This window comes from Rhinolophus sinicus, chromosome 2 (genome assembly GCF_057876585.1).
Source record: "Rhinolophus sinicus isolate RSI-liver-muscle chromosome 2, RSI-T2T, whole genome shotgun sequence".
In the NCBI taxonomy this organism is placed as follows: domain Eukaryota; kingdom Metazoa; phylum Chordata; class Mammalia; order Chiroptera; family Rhinolophidae; genus Rhinolophus; species Rhinolophus sinicus.
The window spans coordinates 18,825,449-18,845,734 of NC_142502.1; the positions used below are offsets into that span (position 1 = coordinate 18,825,449).

General features: G+C 34.9%; 1 protein-coding gene across 9 annotated transcripts in view; it reads right to left on the bottom strand.

Annotated features, from left to right (window-relative positions):
* The window catches only part of UTRN (utrophin), a 463,108-nt gene that overhangs the window by 73,800 nt on the left and 369,022 nt on the right, over nucleotides 1-20,286 (bottom strand). For all 9 annotated transcript variants that reach the window (XM_088795414.1, XM_088795413.1, XM_088795412.1 and 6 more), the window contains 3 exons: nucleotides 19,008-19,154; nucleotides 16,512-16,590; nucleotides 13,321-13,381 (listed from right to left, as the gene is read on the bottom strand). In XM_088795414.1, coding sequence (XP_088651540.1) covers nucleotides 13,321-13,381; nucleotides 16,512-16,590; nucleotides 19,008-19,154 — 287 coding nt within the window. The remainder of the gene's footprint in view (nucleotides 1-13,320; nucleotides 13,382-16,511; nucleotides 16,591-19,007; nucleotides 19,155-20,286) is intronic.

The window sequence follows — 20,286 nt, forward strand, 5'->3', positions numbered from 1 at the left end:
ATTTTCTCATGATCCTTATTTTTCACTTTAAAAGAAAGGTTTATATTTTCTCTTTTCCATAAATTCCAAAACTAAGTCAAAGTCTTTCGAGAATAAGATGAAGCTAAAACAGATCAATGTAGTGCTTAAATTTGGGTCCTTCATTGTGTGTGTGTGTGTGTGTGTGTGTGTGTGTGTGTGTGTTGAACAGCTCTTAACTTCAATGGGTCAATAGCCTTATATTTAAAAATAGTTCAGTCGCTTATCTAGGTCAGAATAGAGTCATAACATTTTATGGTACTCAAAAGACTTCTTGGATGACCCTCAGTTCTTATAAAAGAGTTTAGTAAGGTAAGTGAAATGGGACAGTACACTAGAGTGATATTAAAATATCCATACAATCAAATTTGAGAGAAATTATATTTTTAAACTTATGTAATATATCAATAAGTGGGGCATGTCACTGGAAAAAAGGAAAAAGGATATCACTGTTATGTATACACAGGTAAAAGAACCCCAAATGACTCATGATTTGCTTTGAAAATATTTAAAGCTTAGCTTTAAAATTAGGTATGTAAAATATCCTGGCAATGTCAAAATCTCAAATAAAACAACATACCTACAATGTGAAGATCTGTCTTGGGAAGGGCTGGAAAATTGTCTGGCCTCCTTTCCTGGTTCTTGACAACAACGCAGAGGCAAATAATTCAACTTCATACCCTGCTACTAAAGACCAAAAACCCATTCTACCCTTTTACTATCTAAATTGCTCCAAAGACCACGGAGCAAATACTAAAGTTATTTGACCTATAATTCTGACTACTGGTCATGTGGCCCAGAGCTTGATAGAAATTCAGAATCTTGGACTCCTACTCCTCCCGAATCAGAACCTTCATCTTAACAAAATCCCAGGTAACTCATCTGCACATTCAAGTGGGAGAAGCACTGACGTAAATAGCTTTTAATGAATGACTGAAAGTAAAAAACAAACAAATAAATAAGAAAGGTACCTCCAAATTTCTCTAATAAAACTACCTTCATACCATCAATAAGAATTAAAGAACAACAGGCTGGAAATTGAGTGTAATTCCAATAATTTCATCACAGGCTCCCAGTCTTAGACAGCCTACCAGTGTTCACTTGATCTCCTGTCTCCTCTTTTGAGTAATTCCAATCCCCATGGTAACACTACCATCTGGAGAGAGACATCCTATCGTGAAGGACCAAACCAAGGCTCAAGAACAGAACTAAAGCTATGAGTAATGCAGAGCCAAATTTTATACTTACACAAGAAATGTAAGTACATTTTCCCCAGAGTCCCAAGTATGGTGTTTTGACAAACAACCCCTGTGGAAAAGTGAGGTGAAAATACCTCTATGCAATCAGGCAGTGGCCTGAGAATTCAGTGAGAACACCTCTTGCTAAAATAGCTCTTTTTTTTGGGGGGGGAACTGATCTGATTTTTAATTTTTCCAATACAATGGTTTTGGAGTAATAGTTCATTGTTTTTTTTCAATCTTTCCTTAATTACTAAAAAAGTTGAGTTAGTAATTTTGACTATATGGATTTAACTTTTGGTGGAATATCTGTTTAAAGGTTTCACATAAGTAGTTTGTCTCTACATTATTAATTTGTAGTTCTTCATTTATGCTAGAAACTAGATTTTTATCAATTATATGTATTTCAAATTATACCTCTTACTGTATATGCCTTTTCATCACTCTCTTTATAGTATTTTTTTAAATTAAAGTTTATTGGGGTAACAATTGTTAGTAAAGTTACATAGATTTCAGGTGTACAATTCTATAATACATCATGTATATATATCACATTGTGTGTTCACTACCCAGAGTCAGTTCTCTTTCCATCACCATATGTTTGAAAATAGCTCTTTTTAGTGAAACCACTAGTAGAAACTGAGGGAACACACACATTTGGCAAACAGATGGAGGGAGGAAAACTGGCATCCCCTTTTGTGAATTCACTACCAGTTGATTCATTAGGCAGAACCGCCAATGCTGAAAATAAACACAGCCTCTGGTTACAAATGTGTAACCGCAGCTTACCAAACAACAGTTGAAAAAAAAGAAAAAAAGTAGTAGATTCAGTTGGCTGTTGGATTTTCTTTCTTTTTCTTTTTTTTAAGTGTGTGTGTGTGTTAAAGGGGACAGTTTAAGGCAAAATCTACAATCCACCCAAAGGCTCAAAGTATTTGAACAGCTGCAGATAGATTGCTCAGCTCATCCAGCCAAAATGCCGCCAGTCCTCCCTGAGTGGGCAACCAAAACAGGAGAAAAGTAGCATTCCCGCTCCCTCCCCTCCCCCCAACAATAACAACAGTTTGGGTGCTGGTCAATCTCAAATGTGAAAGAGGAGTGGGACTTAATATTGTATAGCTTGATAAACTATAAAATAAAACTGCAATTTTGTTGGAAAAATCCTCTTTTTAAGAGGGAACAAACACGGGAATCTGTCCAAGAAGAAAACAAATAATTAAAAATCTAACAAAGCAGCAATTAACAGTTAAATCCAAAATCATATCAAGCAAACAATAGTGAGAATCTGTGACATATAACTTGGGTACCCAACTTTTGCTTGTACAGGGAAAACTGTAAAAAATGTACAATTCACAAAAAATTAGTGGTTGTCCTGTGAAGTTTAAATTGTCTTTGAGCTATTTTAAACTCATCATACTGAAGAAAATGATAGTAATGCAAACTTCTGTGCATAGAAATGCAAATTGTGTCCACTGGAATGCAATTGATTATTGTCCTGTGGATATTGACCATTTTGTCAGCTCTGCGTCTATGGGTTGATTCATTTTAGCACCCCTTATTTGACTATAAAGATGCAGTAATTAGTATTCTTAGAACCTGTTTTAACTTCTTACCCATTCCCTTATTAACTAGTGGGTTAAATAAAATCTTTGACGCACGCTGCTTTTATGAGTCAAGGTTTTACCTATTCTTTATTTTATTTAAATTTTTTTAATTTTTATTTTTGAGATAGAATTGACACAAAAAACTGTGTGAGTTTACGGTGTTGATTTGATACATTTATATACCGCAATATGATTACCACTGCAGCATAGCTACTGTGATTCCCCGAAAATAAGACCTAGCCGGACAATCATCTCTAATGCATCTTTTGGAGCAAAAGTTAATATAAGACCCATTCTTATTTTACTATAATATAAGACCCGGTCTTATATAATATAATGTAATATAAGACCCGATCTTATATTAATTTTTGCTCCAAAAGATGCATTGGAGCTGATGGTCCGGCTAGGTCTTATTTTCAGAGAAACAGGGCAACACCTCTACCACGTCACATAATTATCATTTCTTTTTTGTGCTGAGACCATTTAAGATCTAGTTTCTCAGCAACTTTGAAGTATATAATGCAGTATTGTTAACTATACTCATGCTGTGCATTACATCTTCATTACCTACTCTTTGAAATTATCTTTCCACACCTGGGACAGTCCTGCTTTACACCTGCTGTACCATATAATTATTAAAAGTGTCCCTTTTCTCTTAAGTGTCCCAGTTGGGATAATGTATGGTCCCTACATTAAGTGGACTTAAAATGAACCAATAAGGCTAATAATAAGTAATATATCCTCCCACTTATTATGATTCATAATGTATTCTGATAAATCAACAAAGTAAAACACAAGATTATATGCCAATGAATAGAACACAAAAATGTTGTGTTATGAAACTGTCCAATAAATGAGACAATAAATCAATAGGAAAATGCATGTAATTTTGACAGATTGATAAGATAGTGATTTCCAGGCAAAAAACTGCTCTAGGGAAGATACTTTTAAACCTATTTGTTCTCATTAGAGTGGTCTTGTTTTTTCCATGAAAATTTAACAGATGATGAGAAGGTATCCTGCTTGTCCCAAAACCAACACTTAGCTAAACACACTGATTTGTTACTTATCTATCCAAATGTATGCTTGAAACTGGATTTTGTGAGTTTTGCCATTTATCATTCCATTCCAATTGCAATTATAAAGGCATATAATAGAAAGAAATTAAAGGTGAGTTAATTAAAAATGCATATGTGGGGAAAAGAACTATCCACATTGTTCTGGGATGAGACGATCACAGAAAAAGAAGTTTCTTCCTTACTATGCAGAGTGAAAGATAACACACGCCTGGTTAGTCACGATGTATACTATTAATTATAGCAACAGCCTATCATTTCAGTGCTCCATTTGTATCAGGTACTCTTCCAAACTCTTTCAATGTGTAAACTAAATCTGCATAACAATTCTATGAGTTAAGTGCCATTATCCCCATTTTTTTTATCCCCATTTTTCAGATGAAGGGAACTAGGGCAGAGGGCATTTAGATATCTTGCTCAAGGTCACATAATTCGTAAACAGCAGAAACTAGATTTGAACCCAGATGGTCTGATCACAAAACTGAGTCCCTAACATGAAAGTATACTTGCATAATTGTGGTTTTAAAATCCTTCTGAGGAATCCCTCTACCTAATTTGAGTCCATGGTCCATCATTATAATCGTCACAAACAACCTCATCTCCCTTGCTTCTCTCTCACTCCTTGCAAAACTCAAGCATGGATCAGCTCAATTACTTGCCTTCTCTGGACCTGATCAGTGGCATGAATACAGCGGGAGAAAACTCACTCAACAGACTGACTGATTTTACTCTAAATATCTGACTTCAGCATTCAAATGTCCAACTGCTAGCAACTGCACTACATTGCCTACTAAACTTGCTTTCCTGGTCCCCAAGACAACAATTTACTGCTGCCTTCTCTTTCCCCAAAGAAGGAGAACTTGATCTCTCAGTTAACTGAAAATCTAAAAAACACCACATTAGAATTCCTCCATCTTCCCACCACCAGATAAATAAACTTCTCTCCATCTGCCGGATAGTGTTCTCTCCTTTAACTGAGGAATTGTCTGCCCTCTAATCAAAGGGCATTTCTTTCCAAAGATTTTGAAAAAGCTCGTATGCTGTATTATCAACCCCTGTCTCAATAAGACTATTCTCAGAATATAAACATTTGAAGATCTGCAATCCTGAAACACATACACACCCCTACCTGGAATCTCCATTCCCCACTACCAATCACCCTTTTCCTCTTCTTCATAAAATTCTCGAATCAGCGGTGCACATCTTCATATCCCATTCACAACTCAGCCCACTTCTATTTGCTTTTGTCACTTCACTCTTCCACCCAAATTAGTCCTATCAAAATTATCAATGAACTTCATGTTGCTAAAGGAATGGCTGCTTCTCTGTCTTCCTCTCACTAGACCTTTCCTCAGGGTGGGGAAAAACAAGGAAGAGACAATAAACTTCTTAAGCAAACTATATTACAACAGAAGCTGAGAGGTGCTATGCAAAAAAATACCACCTCCGGGAAATGAAGTAGTTGAAAATGCAGGCTCTGCTAACACGGTCTTCACATATGCTTATAAAATTATATATAGCAATCAAGCAGAAACTCCCAAATAACCAAATTTGCATTCAGATGACTAAACTATAAAGAGTGAAAACAAATTTTGGCAATCTGATGTGATACAATTTATCAGAGTAATATCTTCTTAAAGATCTAAGAGGTGATAGTCTCATTTTGGAATTCATAATCCCCTCAATTTTGTTTCACCAGAGACCAGAATATATGAAGAATATGGAGTACTTCCATCAGTAATGTTGATTCTTTGTGTGTGTGCGTGTGTGTGTGTGTGTGTGTTGGGGGCCCTTAGGGAGGGCCTGGGGCTGTAGATCAGGGAGCTCCATGGGGGTAAACTTATATGTCCCTCAGGTTACATGTAACTTCTTGAACCTTCACAAATACTTTCCACCATCCTCCATGCTTTTAAAGCCCAGAAACCCATGGTTATACTTCTGAAAACATATGAATAAATCTATGGGACAACGTAAAGGTTGAATGCCAACATTTCAAGAAAAAAAAATATTTCTGTTCAAAATCCAAATAAGATATATGATCCTACTTGATAATAGATACTGTAAAAGCACACACTCTTCCTTTAAAAATTCCATTAGCTTATCATAGTAACGAAGACACAAGGCAGGAAGACAACATTGTAAACAATGGATAACTCCAAATCTGTTGGCTTTGACTATAAAATGCACTTAAAATAATTTCACACTCAGGAGTAAAGACACAGCATGTAAAGGGCTATATAGAAACAGAGGTTACAGCATACCCCAAAATACAAATGTCAATATTCCAGGCATGGTTGATAGAACATTTGTTATAAAACAATAAGACAAGATTTGTTTATGTTTGTTTTCCAGTAAAGTGTTAGAATCAATGACCAAAATGGATGTGCCTGGGTGTGACTGGAGGGATAGGTGATACTTGTTTTGGGGGTACTGGAAGATGGTCTGGAAGAAAAAACATGTATATACACATTCATTAAACCCAGAGGAGCTGCTAATCTTGTAATATCTCTACTTGGGCCCAGAATTCAAAGGGAGTCCCCCACCCCTACCCACCTCTACCCCATGTCTCTCTGAGTTCTCAAGTTCAGGAGAATCAGACTGTCAGTCAACACTCCAGCAGGTCGTCTGCTGTTGCATGGCCCTGGGAGCCGTGTATGTGGGTGTGTACCCCCACGATTATGTTCTCACCAGAGTTCAATTTATCATTGTATCCTTTTATAATTGTTTTTTTTTAAAGCTAATTTGTATCATTTCATTTTTTTAAATTTCATGACTTTATCTCTCTCATGTGTTTTAAAGGAGAAAATATCATTTTTTTCTATGTGGTTATTTTGAATCTTTTACTGGATCTTTTCACTTTATAATCAGTACAGAAAAAGACATTCTAGTTATTTCATGTGTTTTATCATTATTACTTCTGTAATTTTGCTAATTTTAAAAATATACTCTTTACAAATTAACGTACAGATATCTTTTCTCCTCTCTTACTGGCCCCACGGGGATCCTTCCTGTGCCTTATGGTAGACCTTCATTAATTGCATCTCTGACCCTAAAAATCAAACTATACATTAAAGTTAATGTTCTTATTATAACACATGGAGCTGAGTCATCTAGAAGATTCCACGCCCAAACTCCAGTTCACAGTAATAAGAACTCTGGCCCCAGCAATGTAAAGATGAATGTCAGGAAAGGTGACATCTTCTTATGTCCTGAACCAGTCCGTAGCTTTCTAAGACAATGTCCACTCCACCTAAATTACCTCAACAAACCAGGACACTGGTAAATACACTAGAAGTTGCCCAATTACGGTTTCTCCAAATTCTGGCTGATGCAGGGCAGGCTGTCTGCTGCTTAGTTTTCTAGTTAGCCGAGGTATGCTCACTTGTCTGAAGCTGCCTCCAAGCCCTGGAAGTTTAGTGATTCCAAAGTGCTTACATTCTCTCATAAAGCAACTTCGTTCTTACACCCTCATCAGCAGAGTTGGCCCACTGAGTTTTAAATATTTATTTTCAATAAAGATAGAGGCACAGACCATTTCTTGGAAAAACAGACTCTTTAGTACATTCTCTTATGCTTCTATTTCATTTATTTCTTTATCATTTAAACCAAAACACAAGGTCCACTTCAGGAAAAAAAGACTGAAAGTATGTCCCAAGATCTCCAGTTAAAAACCCGGAACTGAAAGAATGCCATTCCTCATCTCGATTAAGGATGAAAAGAGAGAAGACTGCTGTACGAAGTCTTTCGGAGAGAACTAAGTTTATCTTTCATTGTTAATTATATCTTTGTTATGGATTTAGTTTGTTCTGGGATGAGTTATCTGTAACCTTTAAAAATAAAATGCTTTATGTTCAGTTCTTTTTTGTTATTGCTATAGCTATTCTTTTGTTAGCTTTCACTTGCTTGTTATTTGGATATCCCACTACTGCCACTCCTCTCTGCTCTTCTTTAGGAAAGGAATATTTCCCATGCGTCACCTAAGTAGGGTCCATGATTCCTCTAAGCGTTCATTCTCTCCGTTAGACTGTACATATACCCAGACAAGTATATGCAGTTCATGCAAATGAACAGCATGACCAATATAAAGAACAGCACGTGTTCTCCAAGATTTTATTTACAACTGTACACTTAATTTTTTTTTCAACAACTGATGGATTAGGTATGGACAGGGTGCCCTGGGGAGGCGAGAAGGGGGTCGAAAGAGCTTCACTGCAGGATTATCCATATGGACACAAGAATAGAAGAGGAGATGTAATAAAGAAGATGTAATAAATTGAGGAAATCGAGGAAATTAAAGGAAAGTGAGGAAAATACAGGAGACGTAATAAATTGAGGAAAATCTTGACTTAGGCCTGCTCATCAGGGCAGTTAGAATAAGGCAGACAATGCATGACAGTGGTTTTTGTAGATACAGATTAATTCTTTCCAGTTAATACATTTGTAATACTGAGCAATGTCAGTTTTAGAGAATGTAATATGTATTAACTGTATAATGAGAGATTACTAAAGTGTTCATGTTAAAGCTGTATGTGTGGGATTACATTTAGGATTCTATGAAGAGCTAAGGTTTGCACTTCAGATTCCAGTGGGAAAAACAGAGCTATAGAAGTCTTAGGACGTGAGCGTGAAGCCTGTCACGACAGCGGAATAATCATTTGTACCAAGACAAAGGCTTACTGAAAAGTCACGTACTGGGCATTCGAGAAGACACTGTAGGGGAAGCAAGGCACACCTATTTCTTAACTACAACTTACTAACTGCTATGAAACAGTATGGCTTACCAATGGGCTGGACATGTGTTCAATCATTTACGCTAAAAGTCCCATGGGACCTATCAGCCAGCTTCGGTGACAGAATGATAGAAATCTCCTGACCCTCTGAATGAGGAGAGGGAATGGTAGGCCATAGTTTGTTTCCCCAACTCAGAACTGTCAACATCTGTCTGGCAGGACTGCGGAGAATGACATCTTCCTATCTCTAGAAAAGCATTTGTCCATTACCAGACCACAGTGTAAAATTGCCTTAAACATATGTTAGCCTACAGAACTCTCCTCGAGAAAGCCTACAGGAAAGGCAGTGTGAATACTGGAGAAAGCATGGGCCTTACCCTTGGACATCTCTGTGCGCAATGCTGGAGCACAGTAGGTACATAATAAATGATAACCAGTGTATAGTACAGAAAAAAGGAAGTTTGCTCATACTTTTTCCACCTGATCGCTCGTTTCTAACTGTAATCTTTCATCCTACCCAAATTTGCCACGTGACTAAAAATTTCTATTCTCTGCCTCAATCATACTGGTAACAGGAGGCAGCAGGGCATAGTGGTCAAGAATTCAGGAGTTGGAGTCAGTTGCTGGATGTGAACACTTCCTCGCTCTTCCATTTATTGGCCCTTTGAGCTCAAGCAGACTAAGTATGTACTTATTATCTAAGTCTGGTCTGTAAATGGGGTAATGACAGTACCTCCACCTCACTGGGCTACTGTGAAAATTAAAGGAGATCATCCATACACAGCATTAGCTCAGTGGCTGGCAAATGAACATTCAAAAAATGATTACAGTGATCATTATTATTACCCTCTATGACTCTTTTTATTTATTATTAGCATTATTATTAATATTTCTGAAACAAAATGAGAAGCAATGAATTTTACATGATTAATGTGATACATTAGGAAAGTTCAACCCGAAGCTTTTATTCATCATTCTCTTTATATATGAAACTCCCTGGATGTAAACTTTTAGTTGAGGAAATGAACAACTTTGTAAAACACAAACATAGGACTAAAAATTCACAAAGAAAGAGCTAGCTTTTTTGTAAGATTTTTGTATATTGTGAAGGTAACAAGAGGTATTTCATATTTTCTTACATTCACAGAAGACTGAGCTGTCACTGGACTATACGAGAAAAGAAAAATAACTAGACCAGTTTGGGAAAGTCTGCCTTCGAGGCAGCAAATATAATTTAAACATATGAGTTTCAATTTAAGATGTAAACATAGAGGGATTCATACTACATATATTCTTAACAGTTCAGATCTATAGTCTGTCATTTTCTAGAAACAAATGGGTCATGGAACCACTGCAGTACACTTCAAAATATTACTAAAGGATTATCTAGAGGGAAAGAAATGCATTTGGAAGCCATTAAAGTAGGTTTTAACTAATCTATAAAATTAAAATGTGAAATAAAAATAACTTTTCCATTCCACTCTCCTCTCAACTTTCTTGCTATATTCTGACATTGGAGTATATACAACTGCATACTTAAATAATTGAAAATATTTAATATTTCCACCTAAATATTATTTTCTTGTTGGTCAAATTTATAGATTCTAACAAACTCTAGGAAACTCTAGTTGCATGAAATTTTTGCTAAATTTGTTTTTAACAGTTTTCTTCTACTAACTTGTGCAGCCATGCAAAGGGAAGTGTATATGAAAAGCATTTCCATTCATCATTCACTTGCTTATTAATTTATTTGGGAATTAAATTTTGTTTTCATAACAATTGAATGAAAATACTGGCTCACATAACCCTACCTCTCAAGACTGATGTTCCTTCTTTATGAGGAAATAAACTGCTAAGTTGCACAACAGAGCAAGTAATGAAAGAATCTGGCAAAAAAACGTTTTCTGAAAATAAGAGAACTCATTCTGTGCACATGGGCAGATTTCTAAATATTTGAAAGCCCTAAAAGAGATTTAACACTAAAACTACATATATTTAAGAAAATCCAATCTTTCACAAATGATGTTGAAGATATTTTAGGGTGCTACAATACTACAGGTTATCGTTAAAAATACTGGCCATCACTATATTATTATATACATATGTTTTGAAGTACTGGTTATAATGCTCCAGCCAATGAGATGCCAAATAAATTAGCTTTTACTCTACTGATTGCCTCATAAGAACTCATAGCATGAGTAAAAATACAATCCCGCTAGACCCTACCAAAACTATAAAAATTCTGAATTAGTGAAATTCTGACTTACACTATGTAATTCTCAATTATATATAAACAACCTGGACATACAGAAATCCCTTTTAATACTAGTGCAAATGAATTGAGGAAGAATTTTTAAAGTGCTAAATCAAATAGATCACCATTGCATTATATAATCAAGCAAGAGATTTAACATTTTCTTTATCTAGTAAAAATGAAAATCTGTCAATTATTGGATCCAATTTACATTTTAAAACAATCAGATGATATAGGATTCTAGGTCAAGTCAGCAAATTAATTAATTTCAATTAATTTGTATGGATAGGTAAGTACATGTATTAATTAGTACATGTATTAGTGTTCTATCGCTGCAGTAACAAACTATCACAAAATAAATATCTCCCTAAGCTAAAATCAAGTTTGTCAGGGCGATGTTCTCCTTGGAGGTCCTAAGAGAGAATCCTACTTCCTTCTAGAAGCTTCTAGAACCTGCCTGCATTCCCTGGCATAGATGACATAGTTACATCCAGGATGTGGGTCATGTTTGTGTAGCCATGATTTTACATCAGATTTATGCCTAAAGGTGTAATATTCAATTCAAGTCAATATTCACCCAGTAAATTAAAATTCTCAATTATTATTATTATTATTATTATTATTATTATTATTATTTGGAATAATAATGTAAAATAAAAAGATGTTGAAAATTTGGATCAGATTATCACACCTTCTCTCAATAGACATGTCATTTGCCTAGCTTCTGATTTCTTCCCATTCATGCTTGCACAATTTTGACACCAATCAGCTGATTTGCTGCTTTATCCTTGAGTTTATCCTAACTCAGTACACTACAGAGACTACACTGATAAAAGTATTAAATTCCCTTAAGACAATGTAACACATATTGCTTATTATATTTGTTATGTGTAATGGCAAATTTACTCATCATTTTTTCATTCTGAGCATAATCTCAGACTACAATAAAACCTTCATTAGGAAATATTCTTCCATAAACACTGACTTCACAACAAATTTTTCAGGAGGAGGGATATTGGAAGAGCAGACTGTTAGTGTTGGCATGATTTCTGGAGATACCACATGCTGTTTTAGGAAGAATATAAAAGAAACTTGGCCCAGAGATCTTTACCCGACTTGCCTGAGGTCACACAACTAATCTGAGACAGATTTGTCTCTTGATAATAAGTCAGCATTTTTCTCACAATTATGATGTCATTCACCTTATACATGAAATAGTCAACTGCGACTCTTCATCACTTTATCACATTGTACATCAAGAGCTTTGCTAACTTACAACTCAAGGGATTGTAGAAGTTGTATTTTATCATTCTGTCCTGTGACAACACATAGACTAAGCCAAGGATAAAATCCTACCCAGACCCTGTGTAAATTATACAAAATCTATAAAATGTTATACAACAAGGAGACATTTAGTATGCAAAAAGGAGAAGCTGTCAAGTTGATAATAAAAATGAAGAATGATAAGCCTAAAGTAATATTGCACGTAGTTCCCATAAGTCAAAGAAAAACTTGAAAATATTAAAGTTTTTCATGACGAAACACTTTCTTTTTGGTGGATTAAAATGAGAAGAGTACAGGGAGACCACTTCATGGGTGGTGTCGGTGCCTGATAACTGCACTGTACACCTGAAGCTGAAGCTGAATAATAATGAATGTCAACTATAATTTAATATATATATATATATAGATAGATAGATAGATAGATAGATATACATATTATATATATGCATGTGTATATATAATACATATGTGTATATATATATATATATATATATATATATATATATATATATACACACACACACACACATATATATAGTCACAGGATGTGGAGTACAGCATAAGCAAAAGAGTCAGTGGAAATGTAATAACTATATACGAGGTGAGAGGGGTAGTAGATTGGGGGACGGGGGGTTATCACTTTGTGAGGGGTATAGATGTCTATTACACTGTTTTGTACACCTGACACTAATAATTAAAAATAAAATAAAATGAGAAGAGTAGTACAAGCAATTTTGAAAGGAATTTTCTGGGAGAAATAAAAATGGTTTACAATCAACATCTTTTGAAAAACATCAGTATGTCAACGGGATTTAGAAGTTTTTTTCTCAAAATATTTTAGTATCTGTGCTAAAAAAAAAAAAAAAAAAAAAAAAAAGGCAGCTAAACACACCTATAGCCCTAACCTAATAAACTGCAAATATCATTCTGACTTTTAACTAATTTCTTTCAAATAGTAAACATATGTATTATCTATATAAACATATAGGTATACAATTTCCTTTAGCTACTAGGAATGAATTTCATTTTAAAAAGTTACAGGGGGGAAAAGCCTCTTGAGTTATCAATATAACTTTATTTTCTTGGTGTCATAAAGGAAAATTAAAATCAACTTACTTGATGTAATACGGGACTTTATTATGTGAAATGGATCTTTGCCATGGCAGCTGGACTGAAGCTGAGGAAACAAAGAGAGGTTATTGGAAACTGCTAACCCAAAAGCTTTATGCCTTAATGCAAAACAACTGAAGGTTTTACAGCAAATTCAATGAGAACTGCTCTGGTTTGTGAGCTGGATTCCTATAATTATGAAATCTGAAAGGCCAAACAAAGAGTCACTTTAAAAATTCACTTGAAGCAAGGAAAGAAACAAGACAGGCTCAATTTCTAATGCCACCTCTAACTAATTGAACCTATTGATAAAAGCACTTTTGGAAAAAAGTTAAGTTTTATTGTTTATAACCAACACAATTTAAAACTTAGTGCTACCTGGAAACTGTACTCTGTATGTATTTTTTGATTAAGTTAAAATCAAAATTAATTTGATCCAGTTTAAACCAAAATTATTTAATATATCCAAATAATAAACTATATTTCTCAAGACTGAATTTTTCAGATCACTAATAACATCTTTGCTTTATATTCACAGGAATAATTATTAAGAACAGATGGCATTTAAACAAAATTGATTATATGAATTTAAAAAGGGAGAAATTAAAATATAAAATAGACATAGGATTGTAAAGAACCAAGGCAATTATCTGGATAGAAGAATACCAAATACTTATTTTAATCTGTAATGCACAGAAAATAGTGTTTCCTACTTATCCACTTGCCATTACTATGATTGAGATTTTGTTTTATTTCACTGAGGTACTTATTTTTTACAATTCCAGCCACTCCTTATTTATAACAATATATTATTCCCACATTAAACTAATTATTTTAATACTTAGTTAAGAAGAGTTGTACATGTGAATCTAGAACTCTTAAGGAATTTTTCTAAATAAACTAATAAACAAGCAAATTCAAATAAAACTTTGCAACTATCGCTCGACTCTCACATAACCAGTTGTCACCAATGATTTTTTTCCTGAATCTCATGTCATATCAATACCTTACAAATATATAGCATTCTAAATGTTGCAAAGCATTTTTGAATATATCTATTAATAAGGAAGCCAACAAGATACATATTAAAGTTCCATTTCTTCTATGAGGAATTAAATATTCAGAGGTGAAGTAATTTGCCCAATAAATAAATGGTTGAACTCAGATGTGATCTCAGGATTTCTGAACACGAGTTCAGCAAATTTTCTGTTCAACAAATTCTTCCTCTCTTCATAAAAATGCGAGTACTCCCTTTTTCAGCCATCTCCATGAAAGTATAAAAAAGGAATGAAAATATGGAACCGGGCATGGTAAATTTCTCATTCGAGCCAACCTCATTTCAGTGTTGGCACCAGGTTAATAGATCAGTTTTTATTTGCGCCTAACTAAACAGGCTCCTTTTATACCCATGGCTAACGTCCAAGAAATATAATGAAGTGAAAGATTCTAAGAAGTAAGGGATAACAATTATTACACTTATGAATCGGGATTTTGTTTACACTTCTCCATTCATTTTAATAATTGTTTTGATTTGAACAACTTTCACCTCCTTGACTGTCAGTGTTAGACAATAAAAGGCTATGTACTTGGGTTTCACAATTTTTACAATGTTTCATTTCCCAAAGAACATGAATTTGATTTTTATTATGAAAGAATGGTTGCTAGGAGAAAGTGTAGGGTTTCATCACTATTAAGAGATGACTAACCCTTATAACAGAACGATAAATAGAGTCTCAGGTACTTGTCAAATTCCTCTTTAATTTGATCTTAGTGCACAGCTTTACATTCTATAAAATTAAGCTTAAGAAATCTGGAGTAATTCCTATGTAATGAGTAGATGGCAAACCTATTTACTTGGTCAACATTGATGGTATACAAACTTTACAAATGCATCTTGGCACCAAAGTAGACAGTAAATCCCAGGAAGGGCTCTAAGTCACTCAAAGATAGACTATCTTAGGGGTCAGGTGTGTGAAACAGGTGGGGTGGACAGGGTGGTGAGGAAGGGATGGAGCGCAGAGAAGGAGAGAAAGACAGGGAGGTAAGTGTGGAGGGAGAGAGAGCTTGCGCACTACAGAGGTGCAGGGCAAGAAGGGCAGGAAATCACTGATTGGGATTCTCAAAATTGTGAAAACACAAAAAAAACGACTTTGAATTGAGGTAAAGCAGATTGCCAACCATGACGATATTAAGAGAAAATATAATTTAGTTGGAAGACGTGGTATTGCTTCAGTTCTCTCTACGGTTATAGATGCAAAGAAGTTATCATAAGCTTTGCCTTAAGTTTTAAACTTCACTTTAATTGAATTATACAAACTGTTTTGTTACATGTGTTTGTCAGAAAAAATAAAAGGAAAGGAATTGACATTTAGTGAAAGCATCTGTGCCAAGAACTGTGTTAGGTGCTTTGTGTAACTCGATATGTTTTCTCCTTTAATTTTCAAGGCAATCAAAGGAAACACGCATTATTAGAATACTTTTAAGATAAAGAAATGAACTTTCAGAAATCACAGTTCTAGTAAAAAGGAGAATTAGTATTTTAACCTCACTCTGGGTGACTCTGAATCCTACATTCTTCAGTTTCCTCAGCAGTAAATGATAAATAAAGTAGGAGTTCAAATTACTTATTCAAGGTCTCATGAATAGTCCATAAAATAAAATAAAAAGTTCAGTTGGAGAATATTACATAAAAATCTACATATGTGGTTTGGCTAAATCTGTAATAGTTGACCAGAAGGAAAGCTAAATATGATTGCAGTGATCCTAATAAACCAAAATCTTCTCGTTTAAAGTTTGTGAAGGGTAATGTTTTACTTTTAAAGGTGCATTTTAAACTAATAAGCACATTGTAAGGATAAAAATTATTTTAAATCTTAAAATATAAAAAATGATTTCTTTATTGTGGAAAAAGTTCAGAAACTTTGCATATGAAATAGCAATTATTGTATGATGTTATATTAGTTACAAAAAATGGTTCAGTGAAAAACCATCCTAAAGACTTTTGCTCTTACTTCAAAAAACGTATCAGTTTTGACCAGGTGACTACAAATAATAACCAACAAACAATAGTTATTAATGTTAATACCTCCTTTCATATATTTACCTCTATAAGTAAATACACGTACAGCACAGAATATGGCTTCTTGAGTGAAATAATATTCTGATCTGTTTGATCAGTCAAGTTCATTAGTACTTACTAGAGAGAAAATGCTGAGAGGATGGTCCGAAATCTCTATGAGCTTCCTGAAGCTGTTTAAGGCGATCATCCACAGATACCTGCACATCACACACAAGAAATAATTTGACTTCAAAACAATGACTTTCAGCATATCCTTGATTTAAGTATTATAATAAATGAGACTACTGCCCAAGATATGAGTGCTGTACAGACTCCTCTATCTCTAAAATGAAAACACTGGTATGAAAACAGACTCCTTCTGGCACCGAGTAACAGCAAACAGTGCCGGGCACTCTTCTAAGCAATTTATAAGAACTAGCTCTTAATCCTCACAATATCCGTACTGGGTAAGCATTATTTATTACTATCACCATTTTACAGAGAAAGACATTGAGCCGCAAAGAGGTGTCCAGGACATACAGTTAGTATGTGGCAGTGCTAATATTCACACCCAGTTCATTTGGTGCCAGAGGCTATGCCTTTGCTATTAATCTGCATTGCCTCCAAAGCAGTAAAGGCCTATAGCATCTTAAGTCAAGATGTGGCAATGGGGTCAGTGGCTTCTCATCTCTCTATTGTAAGAAAGTGCTACAGGGAACAAATGTAGTGCAAAACTAAGTGCTAAGGAACAAATGAGAAAGCAGTCTAAAATACTCTAAGGAAGAAAAATAGATAAATAGATAGCAAGAGAGACAACAGAATTAGATGATGATAGATAGATAGATAGATAATAGATAGGATATACATGATTATGGGATGTCTTCTTATTTTCCACCAATTTTGTGTCCAAGCACTTGATTGGGAGGTATAGCAGATTAATATACCCTATATAATTTGTTTACACACACCATATTTTTAGCTGTCTACATTATGAAGATACAAAGAGTTGGTAAACTGAGAACCTAATGGCCAATCAATAACAATTGCACACAGCCTACCGCCATTTCCATGTCCTTTTTCCTGGTCTTCTACATAGTGTAGTGTAGTATAGTAGCTGTTCCACTTAGATTGCCAATCTTATTTTCAGCTGCCCTTAAATGAAATGTGTGTATCTCTGGCTCACTGGACAGCTCTAATTTCTCCTGATTAGCTATTTAAATTGCATTAGCAAGTATTTTTCTTTCATTAAGGCTGAAAAACATTCAAATGCCACACTTAACATTCAGGAGGGGAAAAGAAGATGCTACTGCTTTAAAGAAATATAACAACGCTGTCTGCCGGCACGGATTTTGTGCAACCAGCAACTAATATTGAGCTCTAGCAGTTACCAGGCTCAAAGATAAGGCTGACAGAATACATATCCTTTTTCAAGCATAACGTATTCCCTCACTTCTAATCTTTGGAGATGATGGTAACAGAAACAGAATGGGAAAGAAATCAAGATGGACCACAGGAATAACTACATGAAGATGATGAATTAGAGACATAAAGCAGAAGAAAAAAAAAAGAGTATAGGTCAAACACTTCTGTGTTCCACTCACTAGAACAGCCCATATGAGTTTAACATATCCTGCTTTACTAATCCCAGATTATTAACACTCCTTTCAAAGACAGAAAAAACTGTCTAATACTATACAGCTCATTTCTTACCTCTTCAGTTTCATGAAGAAAATATGAACCATGGGGTATTCAGTGTTTGAATTAATTCAGGAAATCTATTATATCTTTAAAATAAAATGCTTCTGTGTACCACCTCAAAATTGCATACTAACCTTTTTAAATATCACGTTTAGGCGAAAAGTATAGAGTGAAATTAGTAAGAATAATTTTTTCAATCTTTCACTGAAATGATCCTGCTAGTTTGCAGAGGAAGAAAACAATTATTATGACGTAGGAACTGGCCATTGAAAGTGACAAAGCTTCACAAAGGCTGGGCCCAAAACTGTTGATTGGCATGGGCAGCAGTGACTTGCAAATGCTGATACCTAGTTATACTCAAGAGGGTTCTTCTTGGTTTCGCTCTATTAACTCTAGGACAAGCAAGTATGATCCAGAGTCATTAAAACAACTGCATTAGGGCAGCTAAGATCTCAGGGCTAAAGGGAAGGATTGTGGTACAACAGTATAAATGTGCTAGCTGGAAACATTGAGCAAGACACCTAAATAGCAAGCATTTGGAAGAAGAAGAATGGAGACCCTCTTAACTTTTCAAAAGAAATAAACAATACATGATTAAAGTAAGAAAAATGACTGTTTTCCAAGCCATTAAGGGAAAAAAATCTTTCTGTGACCTACCACAGGTTTCAATTACTATGATTTATTTGACCTTTTGCAATTTTCTACAAATATCATATAAATAGTACATAAAAAATTACACTAAAACTTATACTCATAAATAAATGAAGCCTTTGGGTTCAAGATATTGAAAGACAACTGATGTCACATGCTGTGAATCCATTACCAAATATAAGCACTAAAGAAAGAAAAAAATGATGGTGCTTGGTAGAATAGTGAGGTAAGGTTTAAAGACCCACCAAGGGGTGAACCTGGATTATGAAGAGGAATCAGCTGATACCTGCAAAAGTTTCCATCGCATATTAAGGTCATCTAGCTGGCGAGACATCTTTAGAGATGGGTGCAGGTCTAGTGGCGACAGCTGACTTGATAAATCATTCACTGTTTTAACTTTTAAGTTGATTGGTGCAATTTCTTCTCTAAATGCCTGGAACAAAAGGACAAAAATGACATCAGAAAAGAATATAACCAAAGGTAGCATTTTGAACTTTCCTTCCAAGAAAATGGCAAGATCAGCTTAGTGGCCAACTACAGTTGCTCACTCAACAAAAGCTGACTCAAGTCAGGTCTTCTGTAATGAGGACCACCAGCTAAAGAGTAATCCTTTATAACCCAGACAGACTAAGAAGGGGTGTGAAGAGAAAAATTATAATGCAAACTCATTTAAATGATTATATATGTATTTCCTTCAAATTTTTCATTATGTGCAATTTAGTCTGGAAAATGTCATTATTATCTACTTTATTAATCGCTAGTCTTGATTCTATTTTTAATTTCCTTTTATAGTTTCCGTTTTTTCTTTTTTAATATGGCTACCATAATGAGTTTTCACCTGATACAACAACTTGATTTGAACAAGCTTCCATTTAGAATTAAGTTAGAAAGTGCACAGTAAAAACAACTTTCCTAACCACAAAACCTATGCCTATTAAATACTCTAGAGATAAGGTCTATCCTTTTCAAAAACATTTGTGATCTCTGTCTGTGGTTAGAGGTGGGGCAGAAGGAGTGGAGTCTATAAGAAAAGAGGTAAATGAAACTTAGAACTGACAGATGCCACTTGTGGGCACAGTACAGACAGCTGGTGGGGAGTGTATGTGAAAAGGGGAAGAAAACAACAAAAAAAATTTAGGGCTAATAACAATAACATGTCCTGTGAGAGCAAACAGAGTAATGAAAACACTAAGCTTTCTCTGTTCTGCACATAATTCTACCTGCCTCTAACTTCATGTTCTCTTTTTCCAACAAAGTCTCTGCCTAGATCCCACTGATCCTTTAAAAGACTCAACTCAGTTGCCCCACCCATCCATCTCATTTCAGAAAAGATTTCCCTGAGGCCTTTCTCTCACCAATCTTACCTAGAGGTCCCTCCCATGTGCTTCCCAGCATTCTCTCTGCCTTCTCCAACCCAGCCAGGTCTTCCAGTCACACTCATAGAGACATACAAATTGGGTTTTATAGTGGAGGCCATTCTAATTGTTTGGGGCCGTACAAACCAGTGTTATATATTTTAAATATCATTCCTTGTCAAAGCTCTTAGTATTTGGTATTACAGCATC